This window comes from Trypanosoma cruzi (genome assembly GCF_000209065.1).
Source record: "Trypanosoma cruzi strain CL Brener chromosome Unknown tcruzi_1047053506295, whole genome shotgun sequence".
Classification (NCBI taxonomy): domain Eukaryota; phylum Euglenozoa; class Kinetoplastea; order Trypanosomatida; family Trypanosomatidae; genus Trypanosoma; species Trypanosoma cruzi.
The window spans coordinates 1-24,271 of NW_920690.1; the positions used below are offsets into that span (position 1 = coordinate 1).

General features: G+C 45.4%; 14 protein-coding genes across 14 annotated transcripts, besides 20 other annotated features; all 14 read left to right on the plus strand.

Moving 5' to 3' along the window:
• Positions 1-24,114: a sequence feature (heterozygous, non-Esmeraldo-like haplotype).
• Positions 21-68: a sequence feature (AT_rich).
• Positions 132-161: a microsatellite.
• Positions 234-268: a microsatellite.
• Positions 448-2,791: a mobile genetic element.
• Positions 2,593-2,773: a mobile genetic element.
• Positions 3,075-5,684, plus strand: Tc00.1047053506295.30 (uncharacterized protein; the record flags this gene model as incomplete). Its single annotated transcript, XM_807760.1, has 1 exon — positions 3,075-5,684. One exon carries the CDS (start codon positions 3,075-3,077, stop codon positions 5,682-5,684), a length of 2,610 nt encoding a protein of 869 aa, XP_812853.1.
• Positions 5,818-5,872: a sequence feature (AT_rich).
• Positions 5,975-6,997, plus strand: Tc00.1047053506295.40 (uncharacterized protein; the record flags this gene model as incomplete). Its single annotated transcript, XM_807761.1, has 1 exon — positions 5,975-6,997. The coding sequence occupies one exon, from the start codon at positions 5,975-5,977 to the stop codon at positions 6,995-6,997; it is 1,023 nt and encodes a 340-aa protein (XP_812854.1).
• Positions 7,019-7,106: a microsatellite.
• Positions 7,240-7,262: a sequence feature (AT_rich).
• Positions 7,293-8,228, plus strand: Tc00.1047053506295.50 (uncharacterized protein; the record flags this gene model as incomplete). The annotated part of the gene is made up of 1 exon (XM_807762.1): positions 7,293-8,228. The coding sequence occupies one exon, from the start codon at positions 7,293-7,295 to the stop codon at positions 8,226-8,228; it is 936 nt and encodes a 311-aa protein (XP_812855.1).
• Positions 8,403-8,423: a microsatellite.
• Tc00.1047053506295.60 (uncharacterized protein) lies at positions 8,536-9,411 on the plus strand (the record flags this gene model as incomplete). Its single annotated transcript, XM_807763.1, has 1 exon — positions 8,536-9,411. The coding sequence occupies one exon, from the start codon at positions 8,536-8,538 to the stop codon at positions 9,409-9,411; it is 876 nt and encodes a 291-aa protein (XP_812856.1).
• Positions 9,540-9,572: a sequence feature (AT_rich).
• Positions 9,603-9,965, plus strand: Tc00.1047053506295.70 (uncharacterized protein; the record flags this gene model as incomplete). The annotated part of the gene is made up of 1 exon (XM_807764.1): positions 9,603-9,965. The coding sequence occupies one exon, from the start codon at positions 9,603-9,605 to the stop codon at positions 9,963-9,965; it is 363 nt and encodes a 120-aa protein (XP_812857.1).
• On the plus strand, positions 10,218-10,778 carry Tc00.1047053506295.80 (ADP-ribosylation factor, putative; the record flags this gene model as incomplete). The annotated part of the gene is made up of 1 exon (XM_807765.1): positions 10,218-10,778. One exon carries the CDS (start codon positions 10,218-10,220, stop codon positions 10,776-10,778), a length of 561 nt encoding a protein of 186 aa, XP_812858.1.
• Positions 10,973-10,998: a microsatellite.
• Tc00.1047053506295.90 (coatomer zeta subunit, putative) lies at positions 11,094-11,645 on the plus strand (the record flags this gene model as incomplete). Its single annotated transcript, XM_807766.1, has 1 exon — positions 11,094-11,645. One exon carries the CDS (start codon positions 11,094-11,096, stop codon positions 11,643-11,645), a length of 552 nt encoding a protein of 183 aa, XP_812859.1.
• Positions 11,831-11,886: a sequence feature (T-rich).
• On the plus strand, positions 11,940-12,548 carry Tc00.1047053506295.100 (uncharacterized protein; the record flags this gene model as incomplete). Its single annotated transcript, XM_807767.1, has 1 exon — positions 11,940-12,548. One exon carries the CDS (start codon positions 11,940-11,942, stop codon positions 12,546-12,548), a length of 609 nt encoding a protein of 202 aa, XP_812860.1.
• Positions 12,818-12,844: a microsatellite.
• Tc00.1047053506295.110 (uncharacterized protein) lies at positions 13,031-13,879 on the plus strand (the record flags this gene model as incomplete). Its single annotated transcript, XM_807768.1, has 1 exon — positions 13,031-13,879. The coding sequence occupies one exon, from the start codon at positions 13,031-13,033 to the stop codon at positions 13,877-13,879; it is 849 nt and encodes a 282-aa protein (XP_812861.1).
• Positions 14,097-14,124: a microsatellite.
• On the plus strand, positions 14,269-16,047 carry Tc00.1047053506295.120 (transporter, putative; the record flags this gene model as incomplete). The annotated part of the gene is made up of 1 exon (XM_807769.1): positions 14,269-16,047. The coding sequence occupies one exon, from the start codon at positions 14,269-14,271 to the stop codon at positions 16,045-16,047; it is 1,779 nt and encodes a 592-aa protein (XP_812862.1).
• Positions 16,419-16,523: a microsatellite.
• Tc00.1047053506295.130 (prohibitin, putative) lies at positions 16,530-17,450 on the plus strand (the record flags this gene model as incomplete). The annotated part of the gene is made up of 1 exon (XM_807770.1): positions 16,530-17,450. One exon carries the CDS (start codon positions 16,530-16,532, stop codon positions 17,448-17,450), a length of 921 nt encoding a protein of 306 aa, XP_812863.1.
• On the plus strand, positions 17,768-19,729 carry Tc00.1047053506295.140 (uncharacterized protein; the record flags this gene model as incomplete). The annotated part of the gene is made up of 1 exon (XM_807771.1): positions 17,768-19,729. One exon carries the CDS (start codon positions 17,768-17,770, stop codon positions 19,727-19,729), a length of 1,962 nt encoding a protein of 653 aa, XP_812864.1.
• Tc00.1047053506295.150 (uncharacterized protein) lies at positions 19,865-21,055 on the plus strand (the record flags this gene model as incomplete). The annotated part of the gene is made up of 1 exon (XM_807772.1): positions 19,865-21,055. One exon carries the CDS (start codon positions 19,865-19,867, stop codon positions 21,053-21,055), a length of 1,191 nt encoding a protein of 396 aa, XP_812865.1.
• Positions 21,146-21,236: a sequence feature (T-rich).
• Positions 21,315-22,421, plus strand: Tc00.1047053506295.160 (2-oxoisovalerate dehydrogenase beta subunit, mitochondrial precursor, putative; the record flags this gene model as incomplete). The annotated part of the gene is made up of 1 exon (XM_807773.1): positions 21,315-22,421. One exon carries the CDS (start codon positions 21,315-21,317, stop codon positions 22,419-22,421), a length of 1,107 nt encoding a protein of 368 aa, XP_812866.1.
• Positions 22,448-22,519: a sequence feature (T-rich).
• Positions 22,747-22,811: a sequence feature (T-rich).
• Positions 24,115-24,271: part of a sequence feature (haploid, non-Esmeraldo-like haplotype) that runs on past the window's edge.

Genomic DNA, 24,271 nt, shown 5'->3' on the forward strand with positions numbered 1-24,271 from the left:
AATACATATACCAAAAAAGGAAAATTATAAATAGTTACATTAATATATATATATATATATGATTTTTTCACAACATGTCGTCAACACAGAGAAAAACAAATAATCAAGAACTCATTACAATTAAACAACATATTAATTAATGAATGAATTAATTAATTAATAACAATAATAATAACATCACATTATCTTAATGAGGCTCACAATCATATATATAATCGGGCAAAATCATCATCAATAATAATAATAATAATAATAATAATAATAACAAATAATTAGAAAAAAGTTTTCCCCTTTCTTACTCTAAACCAAATTGAACAACAACAAAAAAAAAATTGGGTGCCCATTTTGTAGCAAGAAAAATATTCTCTCAGGGAAAATCAGAAACAAATTCTCTAAATTTTGACGCAATTGACATTTTCCAGCTCTTTTTAAAAAACTCTTTCGTTTACCGATTAGAAGCGACGTGTTGTTTTTCGACTTGCGTGGATAACGGCGAGTCGTTGTTCCGAGATTGCGGCCTTAACGCCCAAAAATTTTCACACTGGAGGCGGACGGGACCATAATTTTGGATTGGTCCGTGGCGTCAATGACGGCGAGGGCGGATCCCCACTGCTTATTGCGGTTCGTGAGGATACGAGGGCAGGGCGCGTTCGACACTATAAAGCTATGCAGGACACTTCAAGAGAAGGAAAAGCTTACGAATATTACGACTGCTCAAGTCGAACGAGCTCTGGCTCCTTGGGATGCCACGGCGCATTCCATAAAACGCGGTGTGTTGCGGCACGCTGCTCAGATCGTGGAGACGTACAATTTGGATCCACACGTGATCTCGCAGTTGGCGAAGCACGTCGATCCGTTTGACCTTCCCAGAATACTGTTCGATATTTGTGGAGGTACACCACACTGCTGACCCAGGTGCCGTCGCTGGTCGCATTGATGAGAAGGGAGGAACGGCGGAAGGGCAGGAACTCTGGTTGAGAGCGGAGGAGCGCTTTTTCCATGATTTCAATCACAATCATGCTGCTGCAATGACGAGACGCGCGACAGGGACGCGTCTGGCCACTCCACAAGATGAACACGTTATCCCGCTACAGCAAGCCAACGTGCCCGTATTGAATCTGGAGTGGATTAAAAGTCGGTTGAACCCGGCTACCTTGGAGAGGCTCATGCAAGTTTGGGGACTCGTCGGGCGGTCCCCTTTCCCTCCGTCTTCCTCCGGTAAAGCGAGCGAAGGCTCACGGAGAATTCCAACCGCTGACGCGAGATTGTTACGAAAAGCGGGAATAATCGAGGACGTTTCGTCCACAGTAACAGGCGGATGGATAATACCTTTCTCGGTTGTGGAGGAGAAAACCGCCGGTTCACGACGACGATGGATCGCGTGGCCACGCGACAGGAACAGAGACGACCCTTACGAGGCCAATGTTCCTCTTTTACACATTTCCCATTATTTGCCGCCCGTGATGGCTGAGGCCGCTTCCTGCCTGGATTTAAAGGCATCCTTTTTTCAAGTCTCTTTACCGCGGGAGACTCGGCATCTCTTTCGATGCCGCGTGGAGGACGGCACGCTGGTGGAGCTCACACGGCTCCCAATGGGATACAAGGCCGGCCCAGAAATTCTCCAGATTATTACCTCAGCAATCGCGGTGGTGACGACGGTGGTTCACTCTCTCTGGGCCGCACCTCCATTGGTGCGTGTCGACGTTTGGATCGATAATATACGCATTGCAGGGGTCGAAAAGCAATGTGACATTGTGGGAAGCCCAAGTGCTTCGTAATGCGGACAGTTGTCACGCATCCTTGGGGGAGGAACGCGAATCGGGCGCTACGCATTACACCTTTCTGTGGGTGCAGTTTGATCACACTCACCGGGCGGTATCCCTGAGTGAAAGGTTTGTCCGGTCTGTACGCGCCATGCCGGCGCTTAATTCTTTGACCATCGCGGAAATGGAGGTTATGACGTCACGTTTTTTGTACGCGGCTGCCATTTTGGGCACGCATTTATGCGAATACTACTTTTTCATCAAGGCAGTGCGACGAATATTATAGGCACTTAACCGGGGAATTGTGCTGGAGACATCCCCGGCGAACCTACCGCCGTCAGCGGTTGGTTTGGGCGAGAGACTGCGACACATCATTGAGAATAATCGTAAGCGAATCATCAAGCCCACCGAGAGAGCATCGGCTGCCATCATCGCGGACGCATCGCTCCATGGATGGGGAGCCGTTTTTATTCCAGACTCCTGCGACGTTAAAATTGCCGGAGGAGAGTGGAAGAGGAAACCTTTTCTTATCATGCAGGTCGAGGCACGAGCGGTACGCTTAGCCTTATCGGCCTTTTCCGCCATCTTGCCATCCACCATGGACGTTTGGGTGGACAGTAATTCGCTGCAAGGAGCGGCGAATAAAGGCAGATCAAAATCACACGCCATGACGTGGGAGCTGCAACGGATATATGAGTTTTTGGCTCTCGCGGAATACAGGTATCCTTTGCCTGCGTACGGCCTGCGGAAAGCCCCGCAGACGGCATGTCACGCGGTCGTGTTTTTACAATTCAGGACTTGGCGAAGGGGGTGGAACTTGCGAAGGGGAGCGGCGGGGTCTTGTGTTTGGGGGACACAAAACAGGCTGACACTTGTAAGTATATATATATATAATCAGAAAACAGCATTGAGGTAATTAATTGCCTCTGCTTTACCTTTTTTTTTTCCCCCATATTGTTTGGCTTTTCATAGATAATTTCAGGATCCGGTCAGCTGCCCAGAAGATTATTCTTTGTTTTTGTGTGCATGCGGTTTTTGGAGCGTTTTTTTTTCTTAGCTTTTTGAATGTTAATACTTCTGGATGGACTTCTGCTCAAGTAAAGTATGCTCCTTTTCTCCTTCGTGGGATGGCTGCTTGAGGATGTTTTTTTATGAATGAATTGAGCGTTGGCCGCCTTTTCACGCTCTTTTTTTCCCATAATAATTTGATCATTGCTTTTTTATTCTTTTCTTCACATTTGATTTTTTTTTTTTTGCTGTTGTTGATTACCTTTGTTTTTAGCGTTGATCGATTTGTGGAATATTACACACATGGCTTCTAAACAAGACCGCATTTCTGATGCAATGAAAGAAAGAATTATTCAGTTAGAAAAAGAGCTGTGTCAGTGCAAACATCACCTTTCTGAGTCAGTTCAACAAAAAGAAGCACTGGAATGTGACATAGACGCTTTGCAGAAGGAGGCACATGATGTTGTCGCTCAATGGGTTGCGAAGTCTAGTGAACTGCAGACGAAACTAGATGAATCTTTGTCGCAAATTGGGGCTTTAAAAAATGATCTGCTTATAAATAAGAATAGAAATGATGATCTCCAACGTTGTTTAAAAGATGCAGAAGCGGCAAATTGCTTACAAGTCGAGGAGTTACATCGTCTTAAAAAAGCTCAAGACGATCATGCTGCAAGGTTAGCAGCAATCGAAAAAGATTTTGCTTCTGCATCGCAGCAGAATATTCACTACGAAAATCTTGTAAGCAAGATGGATTTGGAAATGAAACAGGTTGTAGAAGAGGTGAATTCCTTGAGAAAGGAGAGGGATACGCTGGTTGAGACTGCGGCTGAACTTCGAGAAGAGAATTGTCGCTTAGAAGCAACTCATTTTAAGGCAAGAAACTTTATTGGACTTCTTGAGGATAAATTAGCTGGCCATCAACAGTTGCTGCATCAGTTTTCTTATACAATGTTACTTGATGAAGAGGAGCGTCATGCTAGGGATGAAATTGTTTTTCAATGGGGAACACTCTACGTAAACGTCATTTTGGCTGAAAGAAAGCACCATATTCAAAGTAATTCTTTGTTACAAACGAAGCACCAGGAGCTTGAAGAGGAAATAAATCTTTTGCGCAAAGAAAAGACTTTGCTTGAAACAGAATTCCATAAAAAGTCTAATGAATTGTCATCCTTGCGTCAGGAGTATGATAAAACGACTGGTGATCTCTCTCAACATGTGTGTTTATTAGAACAAGATATAGCAGAACTTCAAGATGCGCAAATTGGCCAAAAACAGATTGTGGAGCTCTTACAAAAGGAGCTTGAATTTTCTACTGCGCAAAACGAGCTTAATAAATCATTAAAGGAAGATCTTTCCACTGAGTTTAAGGCAGTAAAAGATTGCTACTCTTCATTACTTTTGGAGTATAACGAGCTGAGAGTAAATGAGCAAAGGCGTCAACAAGAGCTTAATGCAAAAATCACGTTTTTGACTGAGGAAAACAAAAACATTAGGGCTGAAAACGATGCTTGCTTCCAGGAAGTCATGAAGGAAAACACAAACCTCCGTGTATGTTTGGCATCCACGGAAGGAAAGAACTTGGAACATATAGAGCGTGGGGAGAGGCTGACCGTGGAGGTGTTTCAGAGCAATGAATGGGCGTTACTATTTTCTGATTACAGCGCTCGATTGGTGAATTGGTTACATGAGAGCTATGAGCAAATTTGGACTATGCACAAAGAAATGAATTTAAAGGAGACTTCTTTGAAGGAAAAGGAGAATATGAATTGCGCTCTATGCGAAAAACTAGATGCATTGGAAAAAGGATTTTCCTCGAAGCAAAATGATATCACGCAATTAGAGTCCAAAGTGATGGAGTTGTCATCTGAGCTAAAATCTTCGAAAGAAACTTGTGAGGAGACCGTCAACGACAACACTTGGCTTAAAGAACAGGTAGAGACCATGCGAAGAGAGCTAGGTGAACTTGACGAATTGCTGAACTCTAATCTTAACGAAATGAGGGAAGATTCCGAACGACAGCAAATGGAACACGAAAGACTAATAAAAGAGATTCACCATTACGAAGACCTTCTTCGACAGTCCCAAGAGAAGATTAATTTGTTGGATGAACGCTGTCACATTCTTTCTACTGATAATGAGGCAATTTCCAAAACCCTGTTGCTGACCGAGGACGAGTTGTCAAAAGCGAAGAAGGAGATTGCAGTTATGCATCAGCGCGAGAGAATTCTTTTGGAGGAAAAACGAAAAATAGAATTAAATTTTATACAACTTCAAAAGAAACATGTGACAGCGGACAGTCAAACAGCTCTTTTGCAAGAGCAACTACAAACTCAGGAAGCGAAGTTACAAATTTTGGGTAAATCTTCTCGCCAAGAAATGGAGAATATGAAAATGAAGTTGAACGGTTTTATAGAGAAGTATGAAGAAGCCGAAGCAAGAGTGAGTGCTTTTTCGAAATCTATGCGAGACTCTGAAAATATTCAGTGCAATCTACGAGAAGCATATCAAAGGGCAAAGGCTGCCTTGGAAGAGGCCAAACGGCGCTGCTCCAAGGATGCGGAAACGATACAGAAATTGCTGGAGGAACGTCAGAATCTGGAAAACGAAAGGGAGATTATTGTGCAGAAATACAACCGCGTCCAGGAAATGCTGAAATCTTTAAAGAAGGACAGTGTGGGAAAATTTCCGGACGAAATACAAAAGTTGTCTGATTTATGTTTTCAACAGGAAGTTGAGTTGCAGCAACTTCGTCATCAGAATATTATTTTGAAAAAGTGTATCAAAAAACTACCGGTTACTGCCAATGCCGATAAACAAATAGAGCGTCCAGTCTTTGTCGAGCGTCTGAATTTAGCGGAGGGCCCTCTCCGTCGTCCGAAGAAGCGGTCAGTATTGAATGAAGATACAAGGTAATTGGAGTATATTTGGTTCATAATAGATAGAAAAAATGGAACCGAGGCTGATCCTTTTGTAGAAAGACCATATGCATTGCAGATAAAATAATATGGTGGAAGTAGGATTAGGGAGGCGGTTCTTTTTTGATTACTTTTTTTAAATTTATACATTTTTAAATAGTTATTTTATCTTTATTATATATATATGGCTACGGTGACGGTGTGTCTTTTTTTCCTACTATCTTTTTTTAATTTTTTTAATTCTTGGTTGATTGTGTGTTTCCGTTCGAATCTTATTGAGGTGGCATCATGAAGGTGGGGAATCGGGATTATGATCCCTGTGTGAAGGTAAGTCTTGAGTTGGAGAGTCTTCTCCAGCACCACTTTCAGCAGAGACAGCACTCGAAAAGAATCTTGAAAGACCGCCTGCGTAAAGCTGAATTGGAAATTGCCCACCTTCAACAGAGTGTTTCCGCGTATTCAGAGGAGTTAAGGGTAGAACGCCTAAAATTTGATACCCTTCAACGCACTATGGAAGATGCTAAAAGAAACCATGCCGCTGAGCTCATGGAGCAAGAAAAACTAATTAGAGACAGGATGTGTAACGTTGATACACAGACCAGACTTCTTGTGGTTAAAACGGAAGAGTTTGAGCGTCGAGTACAATGCCTGCAAAAACAAGAGGAGGAGCTGCTGAATCGTGAAAAGGAACTAAAGTTTTATCAGGCATCTTTTGAAGCGGGAATCATGCCTGCGCAAAGGCAAATTGAGGCGGAAAGAGTTCGTATGTTGCGCGCGCGAGAAAAAGCTGAAGAACTTCTGGAAGAAGCGAGGATATCTGCGTTGGCCACAGAAGAAAGAAAAAAAAAACTTGAGGCACTGCATATTTTGGAGATGCAGTTTTTTGCCCTTGAAAAAGAGGAAGCAACTGAGCGGATTCAAATCATGCGGCAAGAAATTTTGGGACTAGTAGGCCTGATTTCTTTTCGAAGGACACATGTATCTGCTGCTGAAGGTGAAGCCGCAAAAAGAATCCGTTTGCTTGAAGAAGAACTTGCTTCCAAAAAGGAGGTGTTCGAACTGAGAGAAAAGGAGGTATATTTACGGTACCAACGTGAAGAGCAGCGTATGAGAAAAGAGAGGGAAAGGATTATTTCCATTAAGGAGGCAATGCGACAGGATTATAGGCTTGTTCTAGAAGGCATTCGTCTGTTTGGAAATGAGTACTCTACAGAACCTGACCAGTTACAGGTGGATGCATTGAAGGACCTTGAAAAACTTCTTTTTTCTGCGTTAGATGATCACCAACTAGAAATAACGAAGAAACTGTAAGCCGCAGCTTTCGTTTTTGTGTTATTATTATTATTATTATTATTATTATTATTATTATTATTATTATTATTATTATTATTATTATTAATTAATTAATATTATTATTATTTGTTGTGCGTTCTTACGGGCACTGAATGGTTGATTATGGTGTTCTGCCTGTTTTTTTTTTCTCTTGAATGCAATCTTGTGTTTTTGGTGATGTTGGACTAACAATCATATTGATTTATATACGTGTATTTCTCTATAAATTTATTTATTTTATAAAGGGGATAAAGGAACTGAGTTTTTTGGCCTAATGGCGTACCGGCGGAAATCTCCCCCTGTTGCCCAATTAAGCCTCTTTCGCCAATTACAATTGATGTGTAATGCCACGTCCTTTGGATTATCCTTTCAAGTTCATAATGCACAGAAAATATTGGATCAACTAAAAATAAATAATGCTACAGCTTACACGCAGTTTACGAAGAATGCAACCCGTCAAGACTTTTTCTCCAGCAGAGTCGTTACTGGCTCTGGTAGTGGCGCCATTATCAGAGATGCCCCAAAATTTACTTTACCCCTTCCAAATTATTTTATTAATCCTTCTGAAAAGGCCGAGGATTTTGTGCCTCGTGTTTTTTATCACGCCTCCATGGTGAAGCGTGCAGCTGAACTTCGAGAACAAAGCTACATGCCACGCTGCGGCTTGACTGGATTATTTTTCTCCCGAGAGGAAGTTGTAGACAACCTTCAAGCGGCTGCTGCAGAGCTAGGATTTAAGTCACCGTTTTGGATTCGAAACGACCACCCAGCTCTCGGCAACTTTCTTGAACTCAAAGACGGAAGTGAAGCCATATGTCTAAGTCTCACAGCGGCTATCACGGGTATGGATAATGTGGAGTCTTTTTGTGAGGATCTTTGGCACCCCGATCTTCGGCGGGCAGTTGTTTCAAAAGGGCGTGCCTTTGGAAAAGATGTTCCGCTTGGGATGAATGCACTTTCGGGGTTTGTTACAAAAAATCCTTTTGTGCAAAGTTTGCCCAATCGTGGTGTGTGGATATCACAAGAACAAGTCCTTCAGAACAACTTGCAACTGAAGAAAGAAAAAAGTGCTTTGTCAAATGACCCATTTGTGCTCGTCGAGGTGGAGCAATGGGAGATGCACAATGCGGATCAATTAAGTGTCCCTGGAAGATTAGCTTTGGACCGTTCCACGACAAAAAGTACCGGGAGCATATTTGTTTCTTCCTGAAACACGACAGAAATAGAAACTTCATAGAATACAAGAAAAAATGTAATGATACGCGGAAATTTAAGTTAGAAGAGACAATGAAATTCTACACAGAGATGCAGGCATCTATATATGTTTTTCTCCAAGCTTTGCCTTGCTTATCATTATCGAGATCCAATTTAACAGTGTGCAACATTTTTTTTTTTTTTTTTTTTTGGTGTGTGTATGCCTGTTTTTGGATTCATTGTTATCATTCCTAATAATATCTAACAATTGTTATGGTGATAATGTCAGCAAGAAAATTCAAGCTAGGGTCTTAGAGGTGAGTATGTTAGATAGTGTGACGACGGCTGCTGTGGGGTATGGGGCGAGTTGCATGTCTATATTTGTTTTGTATCCCTACCGGGACTTAACGAAAATTTTTAGCATTAATCCTATTACTCGCCTGGACCCAATTCAATACTCTTGGGTGCGGTATAAGGGGATGATTTTAAATCCATCTCAGCCTTTAATTCTTGCCTTTCCATGGGGTCTTCTCTATGGCGGGTTTGCTCTTGGTTCGGGTGCGCTGACGGGTGCGCTCGTCGCTGGAACGCTTCATGGAATGGGTAAGGTAGCTGTTCGCACCATTGCTCGTCGTGTTGGTGGCCCACGCAGCAGGTACGATGGAGTGGTCTATAAATCTCTTCTTCACTGCTTACAGGCGAGCACCAAGCAGTATGGAATTCTATCTTTTTTTTCTGGAGCTTCCGCCACTGCCCTTATTTCAACGTTATGGCACGGCGCGTCGTTGGTTGCACTACAAGGTTCGAGACATGACGGCTTTTTTGAGGCATGGTGGGACGCTTTTCGTGTTCATGCTCTTTTAACATTTGCCACAAACCCAATACGCAATACTTTTCGGTCGGCGTTGCACAGCAGGGAGCGCGCTGGTGGCGTGTGTAACTTTTCAGCTTTTTTGGCAGGGGAAGTTGCAATTTTTAGGGAAGCGGGAGGTGTGATGAAAAATATGTTGCGAACAATGGGTCTTCCCTTTTTTCTGGAGGGCGTTCTTAGAACGACCTTCAAGTCATCTGTTCCATTTGGAGTTACATTCGCATTGTTCTTGGCATTTGGAGGGTCTCTTCCTGGTCAGGGAGGGAGAGACAACGACGGACACCGATACCATCGTCATCATATGCCTCTTCGTCGCTTTGTTGTATAAGTTTTTTCTTAATTGTCGGTTTTTCAGATCCTGTTTGGGTTTGTTTTTTGGCTATTTGTACGGCTGTGCCGGCACGCCCATGAAAGTACCTCGGTACTATTTTTATTATTATTCTGTCACGTATATTGATATTTATATAACTTTTTTTTTTTTTTAAAATAGTATAAGGTTCTAAGTAGGACACAATCACCATGTTACGCCGCTCCATTGTTTGGAAACAGATGCAGAATAAGGGGCCAGCACGGCCCGGCCCCATGCTGTACGGCTGGGGACGTACCGAGCAGAAACGACGTCTTGAGTATGAAACAGTGGAGAGCAAGTACCACAAGCGTGAATTCAACAAGAACTGGGATCTTGCCGGTGTGGAGCAGCGTTACACGGACTTCATGGTGGTGCGTACCTACTTCTCTCTTGGGACACGCTGGGGAACATGGGTGTACAACATGCTTCAATTCTACGTTCTTGCGATGCTTCCCGTTTTTATATTTATGCACACATTTCACAAGAATGTGGAGTGGTACGACGAGCGTATTCGTCTTGCCTCTTGGTGGTAGGGCAAAATGATGTTAGGAATTATAATATGAGGAATTGACAGCACAAACTCTGGGTGTTAGGCGTTCTTTGTAAGTAATGTATTGCTTTAGGAAAGAGAAGGAAATACACTGATTTCATTTCATTTCATTTTGTTTGTTGTTGTTGTTGAATTGAGATGTGCTGTTCTTTGTTTCATCACAGTTGGCTGAAAATTGCGTTTTTGCGCAGCTTTTTTTTTCCTGACTTTAGCTTTTTGTGTAGGTTTTAAATATATGGGGTTGCTGTCCATAATCCGTAAAACAAAACGGAAGGAACGTGAAATGCGCATCCTGATGCTTGGCCTGGATAACGCAGGGAAGACGACGTGTATTAAGAAATTTTGCGGAAAGGACACAAGCTCTATTAGTCCCACGCTTGGGTTTCAGATCACCGCCTTCTCTCTTCATGGCTGTACGCTGAACATATGGGACGTTGGAGGTCAGCAATCGTTGCGAAGCTACTGGAGAAATTATTTTGAGAGTACAGACGGCTTGATTTGGGTGGTGGATAGCAACGATTTGGCACGGCTGGAGGACTGCAGGAAGGAGCTTCATGCACTCCTACAAGAGGAGCGGTTAGCCGGTGCAAGCCTATTGGTGTTTTTAAATAAACAGGACTTACCTGCGGCAATATCTCCGGTAGAAATTGCACAACATTTAGACATTGACACGATTAAAAAGGGGAAGCGGCACGTTCAGCTGTGCGCATGCAGTGCAAAGACGGGTGATGGATTACTAGAGGGGATGGAGTGGATCGTGCGAGACGTTTCCAGTAGAATGTACTTTGCGAGCTGATTCCTTTTAAAAATATTTTTGGCGTTGTTCCCGTTAAATCTTCTTAAAGGATTAAATGAGAGGGTGCTGTGCGCTCTTTCCCTCTCTCTCTCTATATATATATATATATGCTCATTTTCGCTATTTTTTCTGCCGTCTGTGCGCTGGTGGCGCGGGATAACAAAATGGAGCCTCGGCCTTAAATAAAAAGGGGAAACAACAACAACAACAACAACAACAAAGGCACAGTAAACAGAAAAGAAAGGAGAAGAAAAAAAAAACTAACAGCGAGAAAAATCAAGCGGGAAAAAAAAACAGCAGATAAGGGTCTAGATAATGGACTTCCTGCATCATGTTCAGGGGATTGTTGTTCTCAACGAACTAGGGGGCCGCGTCTTCGCCAAGTACTACATCAATGCAGAGATGCAAACTGCTGGTGTGCTGAATACGATGGATAAACAGCGGGCGTTGGAATTGGGCATTCATGCCGCAGCTCGGGATCCGAAACGCGGTTGCAGCAACTCCATGGATGGTGACGTCATGATTCACGGAGGCCACACTGTATTGCTGCATGTATTTGAAGACATTACATTTATTGTAATAGGTGATGGTAGTGAGAATGAATTAGTGCTTCACAGCGTTCTCCGCGGCCTTGTAGACGCCCTGCGCCAAGAGTTGAAGGTGTCGGACCTCAATCTACGGACATTGCTGGGAAAGTACGATGCGGTTCTATTAACCGTGGATGAGCTGGTGGACGAGGGCATTATCCTTGAAACGAATCCAAACAGCATTTGCCAAGATGTTGCTCCGTTTGTTTCCGAATCGGGAGGCGAGGCGGCCCGCAAGGCGTTGGACAAGGTCAACAAGTACCTTAAGGATACTTTGTAAGTATTTGCTGGAGGGAAAAGGAAGCAAGCATCAGTTCTAGCTCTTCCAGTTACGCACAGACATTATCTTGTGCCGCTGTCTTTTCATTCTTATCTTTTTCCGTTTCTTTGTTTCTATGGATACACACGTGTCCCCCTCGCCTTTTCCTTGTGTGAGTGTGTACTTATAGATTAACGCTCTCTGTATTTCTTTCTTCTTTTTTTCTTTTTTTGCTATCTTTTCCGATTCTTTTTTTTCTCTTCACTCCACTCTTTTGGCCAGTCTGCAACGTGAGTAAGGAGAAAAAAAGGAGGGATGATGAGACCCACGGCACCACGCTACATGGCCCAGGGGATCTGGGCCGGATTTCGGTACTACTTTGGTCACTTCTTTTACCCTAACATGTACCGGGAGTTTCTTTCTGTCCAGAACGCCCACAAGGTAGAGCGTGCCCTGCGTATTCAAAGCGCTATCAAGGCAAACAAGATTGACTATCGTGCCTTGTTGGCGTTGCCAGTGACTGATCACGCTCATCCATACAAAATGGAGTACCCGTGGGAGAAATTGATTCACACTGACTCCCGGGATCTTGGTCTATACGGGAAATGGTATGCCAGCAAGATTATGTGCTTTTATGAGGGTTTACAATACCACAAGTACGGTTGCCTTCAGGATGACCTCATCAATGCCCACGGTTGGTGGAACCGCGCCGCTCGCACTCGTGCGCCACAAGACAAAATTGTGCACGGAGACCGTCGTGTTATGCGTGCTCGAGTGCTGCGTGACAAGTACATTTATGAGCCAAAGAGTCGATGGGTACACCCTATTGACAACGTCGCATACTTTGGCCCTTATGTAATGATGGTGTGTGACGAGTGGGAGGAAAAGTGGGGATTTTTTGCGGGTCAAGAAGTGGAATATTAGGATTTAGGTAGGATGAGAATGGAGTTGCTGAGGAAAAGGGGAGGGAATCATTAATAATTAGAAGAGGTTTTTCTTCTCTCTCATTTCCTGTGTCTATATATGTATTAGGAGCTGTATTGGCAACTTGGTGGAGCATCGACGGGGTGTTTTCGGCGCGGACTTCTGCAAACTTCCAAGGTGGTAATGGGAATTTGAAATAACTTGCCAATGGACATGACTCAACAGACTAAAGCGGTAGCAATGATACTATGGAATAGCTGTTGTTGTTGTTATTTTTATTTTTATTTTTTTTTATTGATACTTCGCTTCTGTACTCTCTCTGTTTTTTTCTCTCACTCTTTCCCTCTTTATATATATATATACATATCGTACGTGTCTTGTTGTTGTTGTTGCTCTCAACTTCACGTTTTTTTTTTTTTTTTTTTGACTTGGATTGTATCGGACGGCCGAATAGCAATAATAATTAAAATAAAAGCGAGGAAATGGAAGAGGGGGAGGTGGGAATGTCGGATAGTGTTAACAATGTCCGCAATATCACGTTGCGGGCTTCCAAGGGTCACTACTTACTGGCACATGAGGCTGAGGAGGCGAGGCGGCGTCGGATTGAAGAGAAGCGGCAAAGGCGTAAACAGGAACTTCAGGAGCAGCAGGAGATTGAGTGGAAGGCGTTTCAGGACGCGACAAGGCGCTGCTTGAAGGATGCTCATTTAATTACCACGATGGAGGAGCTTCAGTTTAGAGAGACTCTCCACAGTAAATATAGCGAAATATGCAAAGCACATGAAGAGGAGATGGAAGCGTACACGGAAAGGGTGGTGTCGGATGAGGCACGTCGACCCATGACGTTGTCTCCACTTCTCACATTGACACGGGCAAGAGAGAAATGCTTGGCATCTGCGCGTCTTTACGGTGAGGCGGCAAAAATGCAGGCGCTCTTCTCACAATTGGAGGAGTGCGAGCATAAAGCTGCTGAAGAGCACAAACAACAAATGGTGGAGAGAAGAGTACGTGAAAAATGGCAAGAAATTAAGAAGAGGAGTTTTTCATCGTATCAGAAGGTGTTTTTCGCGCAGCAATTGAAGCATCTACAGTCAGCTGAAAGAATGCGCGCGATTGAGGCGAACCTGCGGCACAAGGCATCTGAAATGGCTGTATCACACCACAACCAACGACAGGCCTTGCACCTGCCGTTGCTGGATATCCGCAGTTCCAGCAAGGCTCACCAGCTTAGGAGTTCTCGTGGGTCTCAACTCAAACAGAAAGTGAATGGGGACCATTACTACGTTCCTTCACTTTGCGATATGTACGGTAGTTCTCTTGAACATGAATAGGTCCGCAATACATGGAGCCTATGGGATGGTATGTATACTTTATGCCTAGTTATTTATTTTATTTTCTGTGACTTGTTCCGGTGGAGTTTCCCCCCGGTAATACCTTTCGGTTATGATTGGATGCAGGAGGAGGGAAAGACAATGGGAGTCTCACTTGAGGGAAATAACGCCATGCGTGTATACGTTACATGTATTTTTTTCCCTTTTACAATATCTCTTTTTTTTTTTTTTTTTCTTTTTCTTTTAATCTAAATTTTTTGTTGTTGTTGTGCCTCTCTGAGGCTAAATTGTCTCATTTGGTAGCCGAGGGGGTAAAACTTTGCGCGTAGTCCGCCAATTTGGAGGAGGGAAAATCGGCGCACATCTCAAAAGAAACTGGGGGTGTGCGGATGCAACGCATACCGTCTGCAGACCGTGTGGCTTCTGCCTTACGCAGTCGTTTTGCGGTGAACGACACAAATTACCCTGATGAGCCGTACGTAACGTTGGATAATAATGCTGAGGGGGCCACACGCAGTTCGCAGCTGCTTGAATACGCGGGCCCCGTTGTATTGCCTCTTTCGACCACACAGGATTCCATAGCAAGAAGAATCAATTTCTTTAAGAAATGGTATTTATTGATGCATGTAACTTATATATTTTCTATTGCATGCGTTGGTTCCATTTTATTTTACGTGATGGAGGACGAGCTTGCGTACATTGACGCATTCTTTATCGCCATTTCTTCTGTCTGTTGTTGTGGGTTGCAGACTGTTGATGTTGCGACATGGAAGAAGAGCACAAATATTTTGCGACACTTCCTTATGATTGGAGGAGGGATGGTTTTTACCAGTGCCCATCAGCCGCTACTGCGAATATGGATGCTTAATAAGATGTGGCCTTTGCTTGAACCAAATCGTGATGACTTGTTTTTAGAAGGGAGATTGCGTGCCTCAAGACGCAAGTACGCCCAGAGGCTTTGGCACACCTCTGTCATTTGCCTCCTGACACCGTTATTGTACTTTGGTATAGTAAACGTCACACTTATTTTTCTTCTTGCCGTATTTAATCAATCTAATTTGAGTTTTCTGGAGATTGTAGAAATGGCCATTGCCTCCTTTCACGGTTCTGTTTTTCTGCCGATGGAGCAATACGTTAGAGACCCCGCCGTAGTGCTGACGGTAACAATAGGGTGTGGACTGGGATTTACATTGTTTCCAGTGATCTTGCGTGGTTTTTTATACGCGGAGTGGTTTACTTTTCGCCTTGTGAGGCGTGTTCGCAGGCGACTGTTACCGTCGCCACACACAGATCTTGAAAGCCCATTGGCAGCTCCACTGAGCGAAGATTTTCCTCTTCTCTTTAGCCTACAGGAACGCGAGGGAGATGTTCTCCCTCACGAATTTGATGCGGTGGATGATATGTTGCATTTGAATGCTTGGGACAAGGGATTTCGTGACATTTTAAAAAATAAACACCCTGTTTCATTTCACGCCTTTTTATTTGTGCGCAGCGAGACTTTTTATCTTGGGGTGGCGTGGTGTGTCATCACCCTGGCACAGTCTATCCCTTTTTGGGTTCAGCAATGGAGCGGGGATGGGTTGCTCGCTCCGTTTCCCACAGCATATAAAATATTTCTTTCCGTCTGTCAGGCAGCTGTTGTGCGATTTGCTGCTGCTTCATTTATTTCATGTCTGGATTACAGCAACGCACATATTGCCATTACGATTTTTTGCATGTTTTTGCCTGCACTTCCTATTCCTACAGATCGTACTTACAGGAAATGGAAGCAGGTATTTAGTGCCTCCATGGTGCGGCTTTTCACCTCCCGACTTTTCTGCTTGTTTTTGGCCATTTTGTGTCTTCTCTTTGGGGAGGAGGGATGGCTGACTCAGGAGTTAAAAGACTCGCGTTTTGATGTCATGACACGTTCATTCTTTGAGGTGATCAGTGCCTTTGCGGGTTGTGGATTATCGTTGTCGCTTCCAGGGACGAGAGTATCTTTTGTTGGTTCTCTCGGAATGTTTAGTAAACTGGTCGTCGCTGCTGTGATGCTTGGTGGCCGCCACCGTACAGTGGATCTGGGAATTGACCTGGGGTTCTCTGTACTTCAAGCGGATCAAAAAATACCATACACTGTTGCGAGACGTCTTTCTCAGTCCTCACCTACGCAAATAAGTGGCATCTAACATGCTGTTAGGGGTGTTTTCTCTTCTGCGTCCGAGAGCTGTATTCGCTAATGGTTATCTCTTTTCTGTATGTACATTTTTGGTGGCTGAATTTTTTATTATTCTTATTATTCTTACTATGTGTATGCTCATAGTTATTTTAGAGTGCGTGTGTTTTTGTGTTAAGCCCCTCTCTCTTGATTTCTTTATAGAACTGTATGTGTTTGTGTTTATTTGGCTGTGCGTATGCGTTGTTATTCCTTCCCCTGTATATATGAATATATTTGTACTTTCGCTTTCACCCCTCTTGTCTTAGCGGGAAGAGCACATAAAATAGGGAGCACGACAGTGTGTCAAAAAAGACATACAAACACACATAATTACTAAATTATTTATTATTATTATTATTATTATTATTATTATTATTATTATTATTATTATTATTATTATTATTATTATTATTATTATTATTATTATTATTATTATTATTATTTTTACAAGTGATGGCGAAGGCACCACCCGGACCTGACTTCTCTCGCGTTGCAGCGGAAGTGCGGAAGCGCTTGGGTAGCTTTGGTGATGTTACCGGCCTCTTGGCTCTCGTCGGCTTTACCGGTATTCTCGGGACGGGGCTCTACAAGTCTGTTTACTTCGTGGACGGTGGGTGTCGTGCGGTGAAGTTTAACGCCATTACGGGCATGAAGGATAAGACGTATGGGGAAGGGGCAAACTTTGCCATTCCTTTTCTTGAAACACCGGTTGTGTTTGACATCCGTAACAAACCCACTGAGGTGATGACGGCAACAGGAAGTCGCGATTTGCAGACTGTTAATTTGGCGGTTCGTGTCCTCTACCAGCCGAGTGTCAACAACTTATCACACGTCTACCGTAACCTGGGCATGGAATACGCAGAGATTGTGTTGCCGTCTCTTGTCAATGAGATTATCCGTGCGGTTATAGCACAATTTAACGCCTCCGATCTTCTTGTGAAGCGTCCTGAAGTGAGCCACCGCATCGCTGTTATGCTGGCGGAGCGTGCGAAGCGATTTTACGTGGACATCACAGACGTGTCAATCACCCAGATGAGCTTTGGGAAGGAGTACACCAGCGCCGTGGAGGCTAAACAAGTGGCGCAACAGATGGCAGAGCGGGCCAAGTGGCGTGTGGAGCAGGCGGAGCAAGAGAAGAAGGGTGCAATTCTTCTTGCGGAAGGTGAGGCGGAGGCGGCTAAGCTTATTGGTGACGCGGTGCAAAAGAATCCAGCCTTTATTACTTTACGCAGCCTGGAGGCGTCACGTGCAATTGCCAAAATGATGAGGAAGCACGGGGCTGGCACGTTTTACCTGGACAGCAGTGGCCTGACTCTCAACGCCAACGCAACTGGTGGCGAGGGGTCAGCAGACGTTCATGGCAGGCGCCTGTAAGAAGGAGTAGAATGGAATGAAAAGAGGAGGGGTGGGGGGGTGGTAAGCAATGATCTATCTATATCTATCTATATTTCAGAAGACATACTTGACTTTGTCTATTTTTTTCGTTGTTGTTATTCTCTTGGGACGTTTGATAGTTCGTGGAGGGGAAAACATGAGGGAATTCTCTGGGGAATATTCTTTTTTTTTTTTACTTTCTAATGTGCGAGTATCACATGTAATATAAATAAATAAAACTACATATTTATCTTTTTCTTTCACGGCTCCTTGTTTTATTTATAGGAAGCATCGTTATTCATTTTTGGTAAGGGTGAATGAAGCCGCGGGATATATGGAAGCTGATGACCGAGATGGTCTCTCGGTCGCTTCAAGACTCTTTGATAAATTCACCCGAGTTGATTCTTAAGGAAACGTTAGAGAATTGCACTGCACTTGACGAGGAGGAGCGAGTGCTGGTTCGTGAAACCGTCTTGGGTACCCTGCACTTTGAAAAGGTCTGCGAGGGCATTTTGAAGGGTTACGGGGATTGTCTGCGACGCATTTTGAGAGATAAAATTTCCATGTATATTGCAGCATATTTGATGGTTTTTCAGTACACCGTCTTGGGCGGCCACCGCATACGTGAACTTCTTTATCATTGCACAACCACACCGCGCCTTGTAGAGTATCTGGAGTACATGCTGAATCCACAGAACCTCAAGGAATACTCCAGTCCATACTGGAAAAAACATTACGATATGAACTTTATCACGAGTACGATCCTCAGGCCCTTGTTGGAGATTACTCCACACGTACGGAAGGACGTCATTCAGTGGTTATTAGATAAAACAGCTGCCCGGGTTCTGAGAGACGATGAGACGGAAGATGTCAATATACCAACGACGCGAACCGTGGCAGCGCACCCGCCGCGGGTGAAGAATGACCTGGAGGAACGTCCGGGAAAAGTTCCCCCAGCAGAGGTACGGGCAATGCTGCATACAATCCCTGAAAAACGACCCCCACGTATCGACTTCACAAAGGCACCGGACATTGTTGCCAAAAGCGGGTGCAGTCCTACTGAACCCATCGGCTTTAGTTTCCTGACACGAGAAAGGCGGCACAAAACAAAGGCGGAAGAACAGCCCGCGTGCCAGACCGAGTCTCCCAAATCCACACGGGAAGAGTGGCGGCAGATGCTTTACAAACCGGTTACCGTACATATGACGGCAGGTGCAATTCGCAGAGAGGCACAGACGTACCTGAAGCGGATGGAGGAACGGGAGAAATCCCTTGGGGAGATGGAGGCAGTGCTGCGTAATTCCCAGGAATTCGAAGTGTGGCAACGTCAAGAAAAGGCACGGGAGATCCAACAGCGTGAGGTTGAGCTTTTGAATCGTAAGGCGCAAATTGAATTTGCCAGTCATAACGCTGTGCAGAAACGAAAAGCCGTTGAGGAAATGAAACGAATGGTATCCTCTCAGGTGCGTGCTGACATTGCCTCACAGTTGGAGTCTTTTTCTGCGGAGAGGGATCGCGAAGCTGCGAGACAACGCAACCAAACAGCCAAGATGCGTCGGGAGTTGGAAGGAAACCGAAGGAAGGCCGTCGAACAGGCACAGCAGGATCGTCTCACCGCCGCAGCAAATGTCAAGGCAGAGAACATGCGACTCAGAGAAGATGCACTCGAAGAGGAGGAACGAATAAAAACGCAGCGCATCATTCTCATTCAAGAAATTCGTCAGTTGCGGGAGCGCAATCTTCAGCGACAGGCTGAAATCCAGGAAAGGAATATTCGGTTGCAGAAGGAGAATCTAGAAGACTCCATGTATGGTGGAATGGGTATTTCCATGCTAAGGGAAAAGCTTCGCCAAGCGAAGGAAGAAAGTGCTCAGCTGGAAGAGGAGCGACGGGCTCATTTCGGTGCCTTGCGGCAAAAAGAACGTGAAAAGGTAGAGGCTCTTAGTGTCCTTTGCGCAAACTGGCGTCAAAGCACGCGCCGCGCGAGGGATGAGGAGATGAAGAGCAAACAACAGGAGGCCGCGCGGTTGAAGTCGAATAAGAATGAGGAAGATGCAAGGCGGGCTCTCTTGCTGTGCGACGCCTTGAAGCAAAAACGAAAGGACAGGCGTACGGAGTTTTTTGCCCTGAAAGCGGAGGAGCGAAGACGCAATAACGAGCTGCTGCTCCTTGCCAAGGGCACTTCGGACATGGAGGAGAAACACTGGTCACAGCAGGAACTTGGCGCTATCAATCGTCTTACGGTCCGTCAGAATAAAGCGTTTCGATCGGGCTTTTGATGATTAACTTTATTGAGCTCATTACCATTCAACTGCAATGCAGGGTCTTTTTAATTGTTGTTGTTGTTGGTAGTTTATGTAGAGTTCATTGTGTGATGCCGGGCATCCTTTATTATTATTGTTAATAATTTGTGCATGTGTGTATGGGGAACATCACGGGCTCTATCTGGGTTTTATTTTTTCCAGCTGGGTGCATTGAAGAAGTGCGTACCGTGTTGTCCTTGTGTTTTTTTTTTGTGCGTGTGTCTGCGGCTACAGTGTGGGGGATGGGATTACAGCTTCAAGGAGGATAGGCGGAGTCAAATTTATTACATGCGAGCCGGCAATCACCCTCGTGAAAATACAAGAATAAAACGTGTACCACACACGACTCGCCGGTTGTCTGTGTATCCATACAAGGACCAGCACTTTATTACGGCGGGGAGTTCGGTGCGACGGTCGCCGAGGAAGAATAGGGAAGTTTATGATGCCTCTCGGAGGACACTCCCACGTGCATCAATTCCAATTTCTAACGGGGCAACGGAAGCCGATTTCCCCCGCAAAGAATTGGAAGAGATTGCAGCCTGGTTAGCCAGCGACGCAATATTTTTAGAGATAGAGTCCCTTGCAGCAAGGACTCATGTAATGTGTCGTCAAGAGGAAACATTGCGGAATGACACCAACACGGCGGCGACCGCGTATTCAGGAAATGGCTCTGCGACACGAAAAAGAGGTCTGCGGCTGGAGACAAATTCATCAATGCCATCTTTACCATTGAATGAGGAGGCGTACGCACGGCAGATATTTGATCGAGACGCACCAAAGCAGCAGGAAGGAAATTTTTCTCGTGAACCTTCCACACCGCCCGAGCCGTACGTTGGAGACACGGTGGCGCAACCCGCAGGTGGACAAGGCTGCGACGTTGGTGCAAAAATAGAGCAAATGATTTCCTTGCAACAGCTTGCCTATGGCAGATCGGCTTTGCTGCAGGATGCGGAGGATGGAGAGAAGGAAGGCTCCAATTCCCCCACTGTTGTTGAGTTGAAGGAGGAAATTCTGCAAGACGATTTTAACGCGCGGTCATCGTCGCATTTGTCACCGTCTATGGTGCAGGTGGGCGTCTCAGTGTCTGTGCCCACGGGGGCAGAGAGCTCACTGGGTGATGGGGCCGTTTCACTTCGGGATGCTTCACCACCGCGATCTGGGGCGTGTTTTGTTCATTCTTCGTGCAAAACGGATCTTTACAATGTGGTTCAAATCCCACGGGCACACTACATCTTGTCTGAGGTAATTTCTCCCATTGGTAGAGTGTTCGGCTATCGTTTTTTTTTTTTTGTGTGTGTGTAACGTTGGTAGTGGTTGAAGATTGGCAAGGCCTTTTTGATTGTTAGAGGGCGACTGTCCTTTTGGTACGTTGGGAGGATGCGTTTTAATTAGTTTTTTTTTATTTTTTTGAACCTTTTTTTTTTCCTTCTCTCTCTCTCTCTATATATATATATATATATTCTGTTTTTTTTTTTTTTTTTTTGCTGCATGACGTTTAATATGGCCATTGCCACTAGTGCCTACGCGTCTTCCACTGTTAACTAGCGGGCAAGGGGTCAGTATGCTGCGGCGAATTGGGACTACGCACGTCGTATCCCCATTATCGTCCTTTTTCTCTTCTGTTGCAAGTGCTCGACGTCTGCAGATGACGGCCGTTTCTGCTTCGCAAGCGAGGGAGCACGCTGATGCACCGGAAGCTGTGGAGATGAATTTCCTTCAGGCCATTAATTCCGCGCTCGACCTGGCGCTCTCCAGAGACGAAAAAACGGTTGTATTTGGAGAAGATGTTGCCTTTGGGGGTGTTTTTCGATGCACACTCAATCTGTCGAAGAAGTATGGCTCACAGCGGGTGTTTGATTCTCCACTGAGTGAGCAAGGCCTTGTGGGGTTTGCCATTGGAATGGCCTCTGCTGGGTGGAAGCCCATAGCGGAGGTACAGTTTGCCGATTACATATTTCCAGCTTTTGATCAGATTGTAAATGAAGCGGCGAAGATGCGGTTTCGCTCCGGTGGCCATTTTCACTGCGGGGGTCTCGTCATCCGGTCACCGAGCTCTGCCGTCGGGCATGGGGGACTTTACCATTCGCAGAGTGTGGAGGGGTTTTTTAACCACTGCGCGGGCATAAAGATTGTAATGCCATCTACACCGTCGGACGCAAAGGGTTTACTGCTGCAGTGTGTGGAAGAGGAGGACCCGTGCATCTTTTTTGAACCCAAACGCCTTTATCGCTCCATGGTGGAGCCAGTGGACCCTGGATATTACACGATTCCTCTCGGTAAAGGTAAAATTCTGTGCGAAGGGAGGGATGTAACGATTGTTACGTATGGAGCACAGGTGGGTGTGGCAATGAAGGCCGCCGAGCGCGCCGCTCAGGAAGGCATCTCGGTGGAACTCATTGATCTCCGCTCTTTAAAGCCGTGGGATCGTGAAATGGTGACGCAGTCTGTACGGAAAACAGGTCGAGTAATTGTGACTCATGAGGCTCCCAAGACAAGCGGGATTGGCTCGGAGATTGTTTCTTGCATCACACAGGATTGTTTCCTCTCTTTGGAGGCTCCACCCATGCGCGTTTGCTGTCTTGATACTCCCCATCCTCTGAACGAGCGACTGTACCTACCAAATGAACTAAAGGTTTGCGAGGCGATTAAATATATTACGGGTTACTAACCGCGGCATTTGACTGCTTCACATCCTTTTTTTTTTTTTGTTCTTCTTCTTTGGTTTCTTTTTGTTGTTCTTTTGTAAAGTTTTTTTTTTTTCTTTTTGGTATTTTGTCGGCGTTCGTGCTGAAAAGTTTGTGGTGGGAAGATTGATTGGCACTGAATTTATCTTAAGCATTTCATCTTGTTGGGTGTGTAAAAAAAACGGTGCTCAACGAGGTGTATCTGTGTCGGCAGGGAGGGTTCGAGCGAAATCGAAAGAGCGAAGGAAAGTTGTGCCGTTTCTATTGCGTTTTTTGCGTTCACTTTTTGAACGCGGGGATGTTTGCGGCTTTCTGTTTTTTTTTTTTTTTGTTTTGTATTCTTTTCTAATTTCGTTTTTTTGTGCTTTTGCTTTGGAAGATGTGTAGAACGGGGGAGGGGGATGAGTAGAACGGCATTTTTACGGCGGAGGGAAGTTGGCTGCCGCCAGGGTTTCTGGTTGGACGAGGTGAGTTTTGCGTTCTCCCCGCGCCCTGTGCGGAGAGACCCCGATGAGAACCCCAACTCAAGTCACATGAGTTCAGGTCGTCATTCCCTTGTTGTTGCTGAGCGCATATCGGGTGACCCCCAGAGTAACAAGAAAAAAAAAAACCTACACATAGAATTTGCCTTCGAAGGAGATTTCCTCCTACGCGCAGGAGAATGCCACCGAGGAACAGTGCGACGTGTCCCCCAAATGGTACACACATTCATTCATCAACGTCCCGCCGTCGCCGATTCCACGACGGCCGAGAGTCAGTCCGCCGAAAAAGCGGACGACGCCCCGATAAGATTACCACCGGTTGAATTTTGCCATCCGGCACGCGGCTTTTAGCGCCACAGCAGTGACGGATTGATCCACCGCCACACGACACGTTATGGGTGTCGACCGGACATCGTGAAAACTGGCCAACATGAACTGTGCGATGAAACAAGTCCGCATTCACTCCGCTGCCCGTCTCCGCAGGCAATCGTAGGAAAAAAAGAGGGGTGAACACTGTAGAAGTGGGGAAGCTTTGCTTCACCAAGAGGTTGGCGCAGTTTCTTCTTGGCGTGAAAATGTTCTCTCCCAGCAATCTTTCCGCGCAACGGGAAGGCGCGAAGCCCCTGGTAGGTGCAGCATAACGTCGATGCTCGTGGCAGACCCTTTGCTCTTTTCTTAATTTATTGACTGCCAGGTTTACGGAATTATTGCTTTGTTCTTTCATTGGTTCTTGGCAACAACGGATTATTGAGCCACCGCGCCAGCTCGAGGGAGGATGCATAGCAGGTGTGTGTTTCACTCCTTCTCCACGTGACGGAACTCTCCTTCACATCTCTACTTGTTGGGCGGATGTGCTTGACGGTGGTGGCTGGCGTGCGGGCCGTGGGATCCATTTGAGAAAAGTCAATGTAAAAGAAGTAACGCCCGCCGCACGGTGTTGCGTTTTTTGTCTGGGTTGCGGCGCCTCCTCTTCGTATTGCAATGTTTGTTGGAGCGCTTGTTGTATTTTCATTGTGCTTGCGCTGAGCAACCTACTTTGCTTGGTCATGGCAACAGCAGTGGGACTCTGTGGCTGCGTGTTCGTCGCACGTGTCGCATTTCCCGCTGTTGCTCCCTTGCTGTGTTGGTGGGGGAGGAGGCAGGCGACTGCGTTGGTGAAGTGGCTCCCCAGTGGGAGGGGGAAGGCATTGACCGCACTATCGATGTGGACCCTTGTCTCCCATGTTTGAGTACTGCCGCCGTGCTTTTTCTTTTTATCCCTGTGTATGCCATGCGCGTATGACTTCGCTGTTTGTTGGGCAGTGCCGGCCTATCGGTGACGCTAGCGGTGCCAATGGTCATTTGCCTCTTTG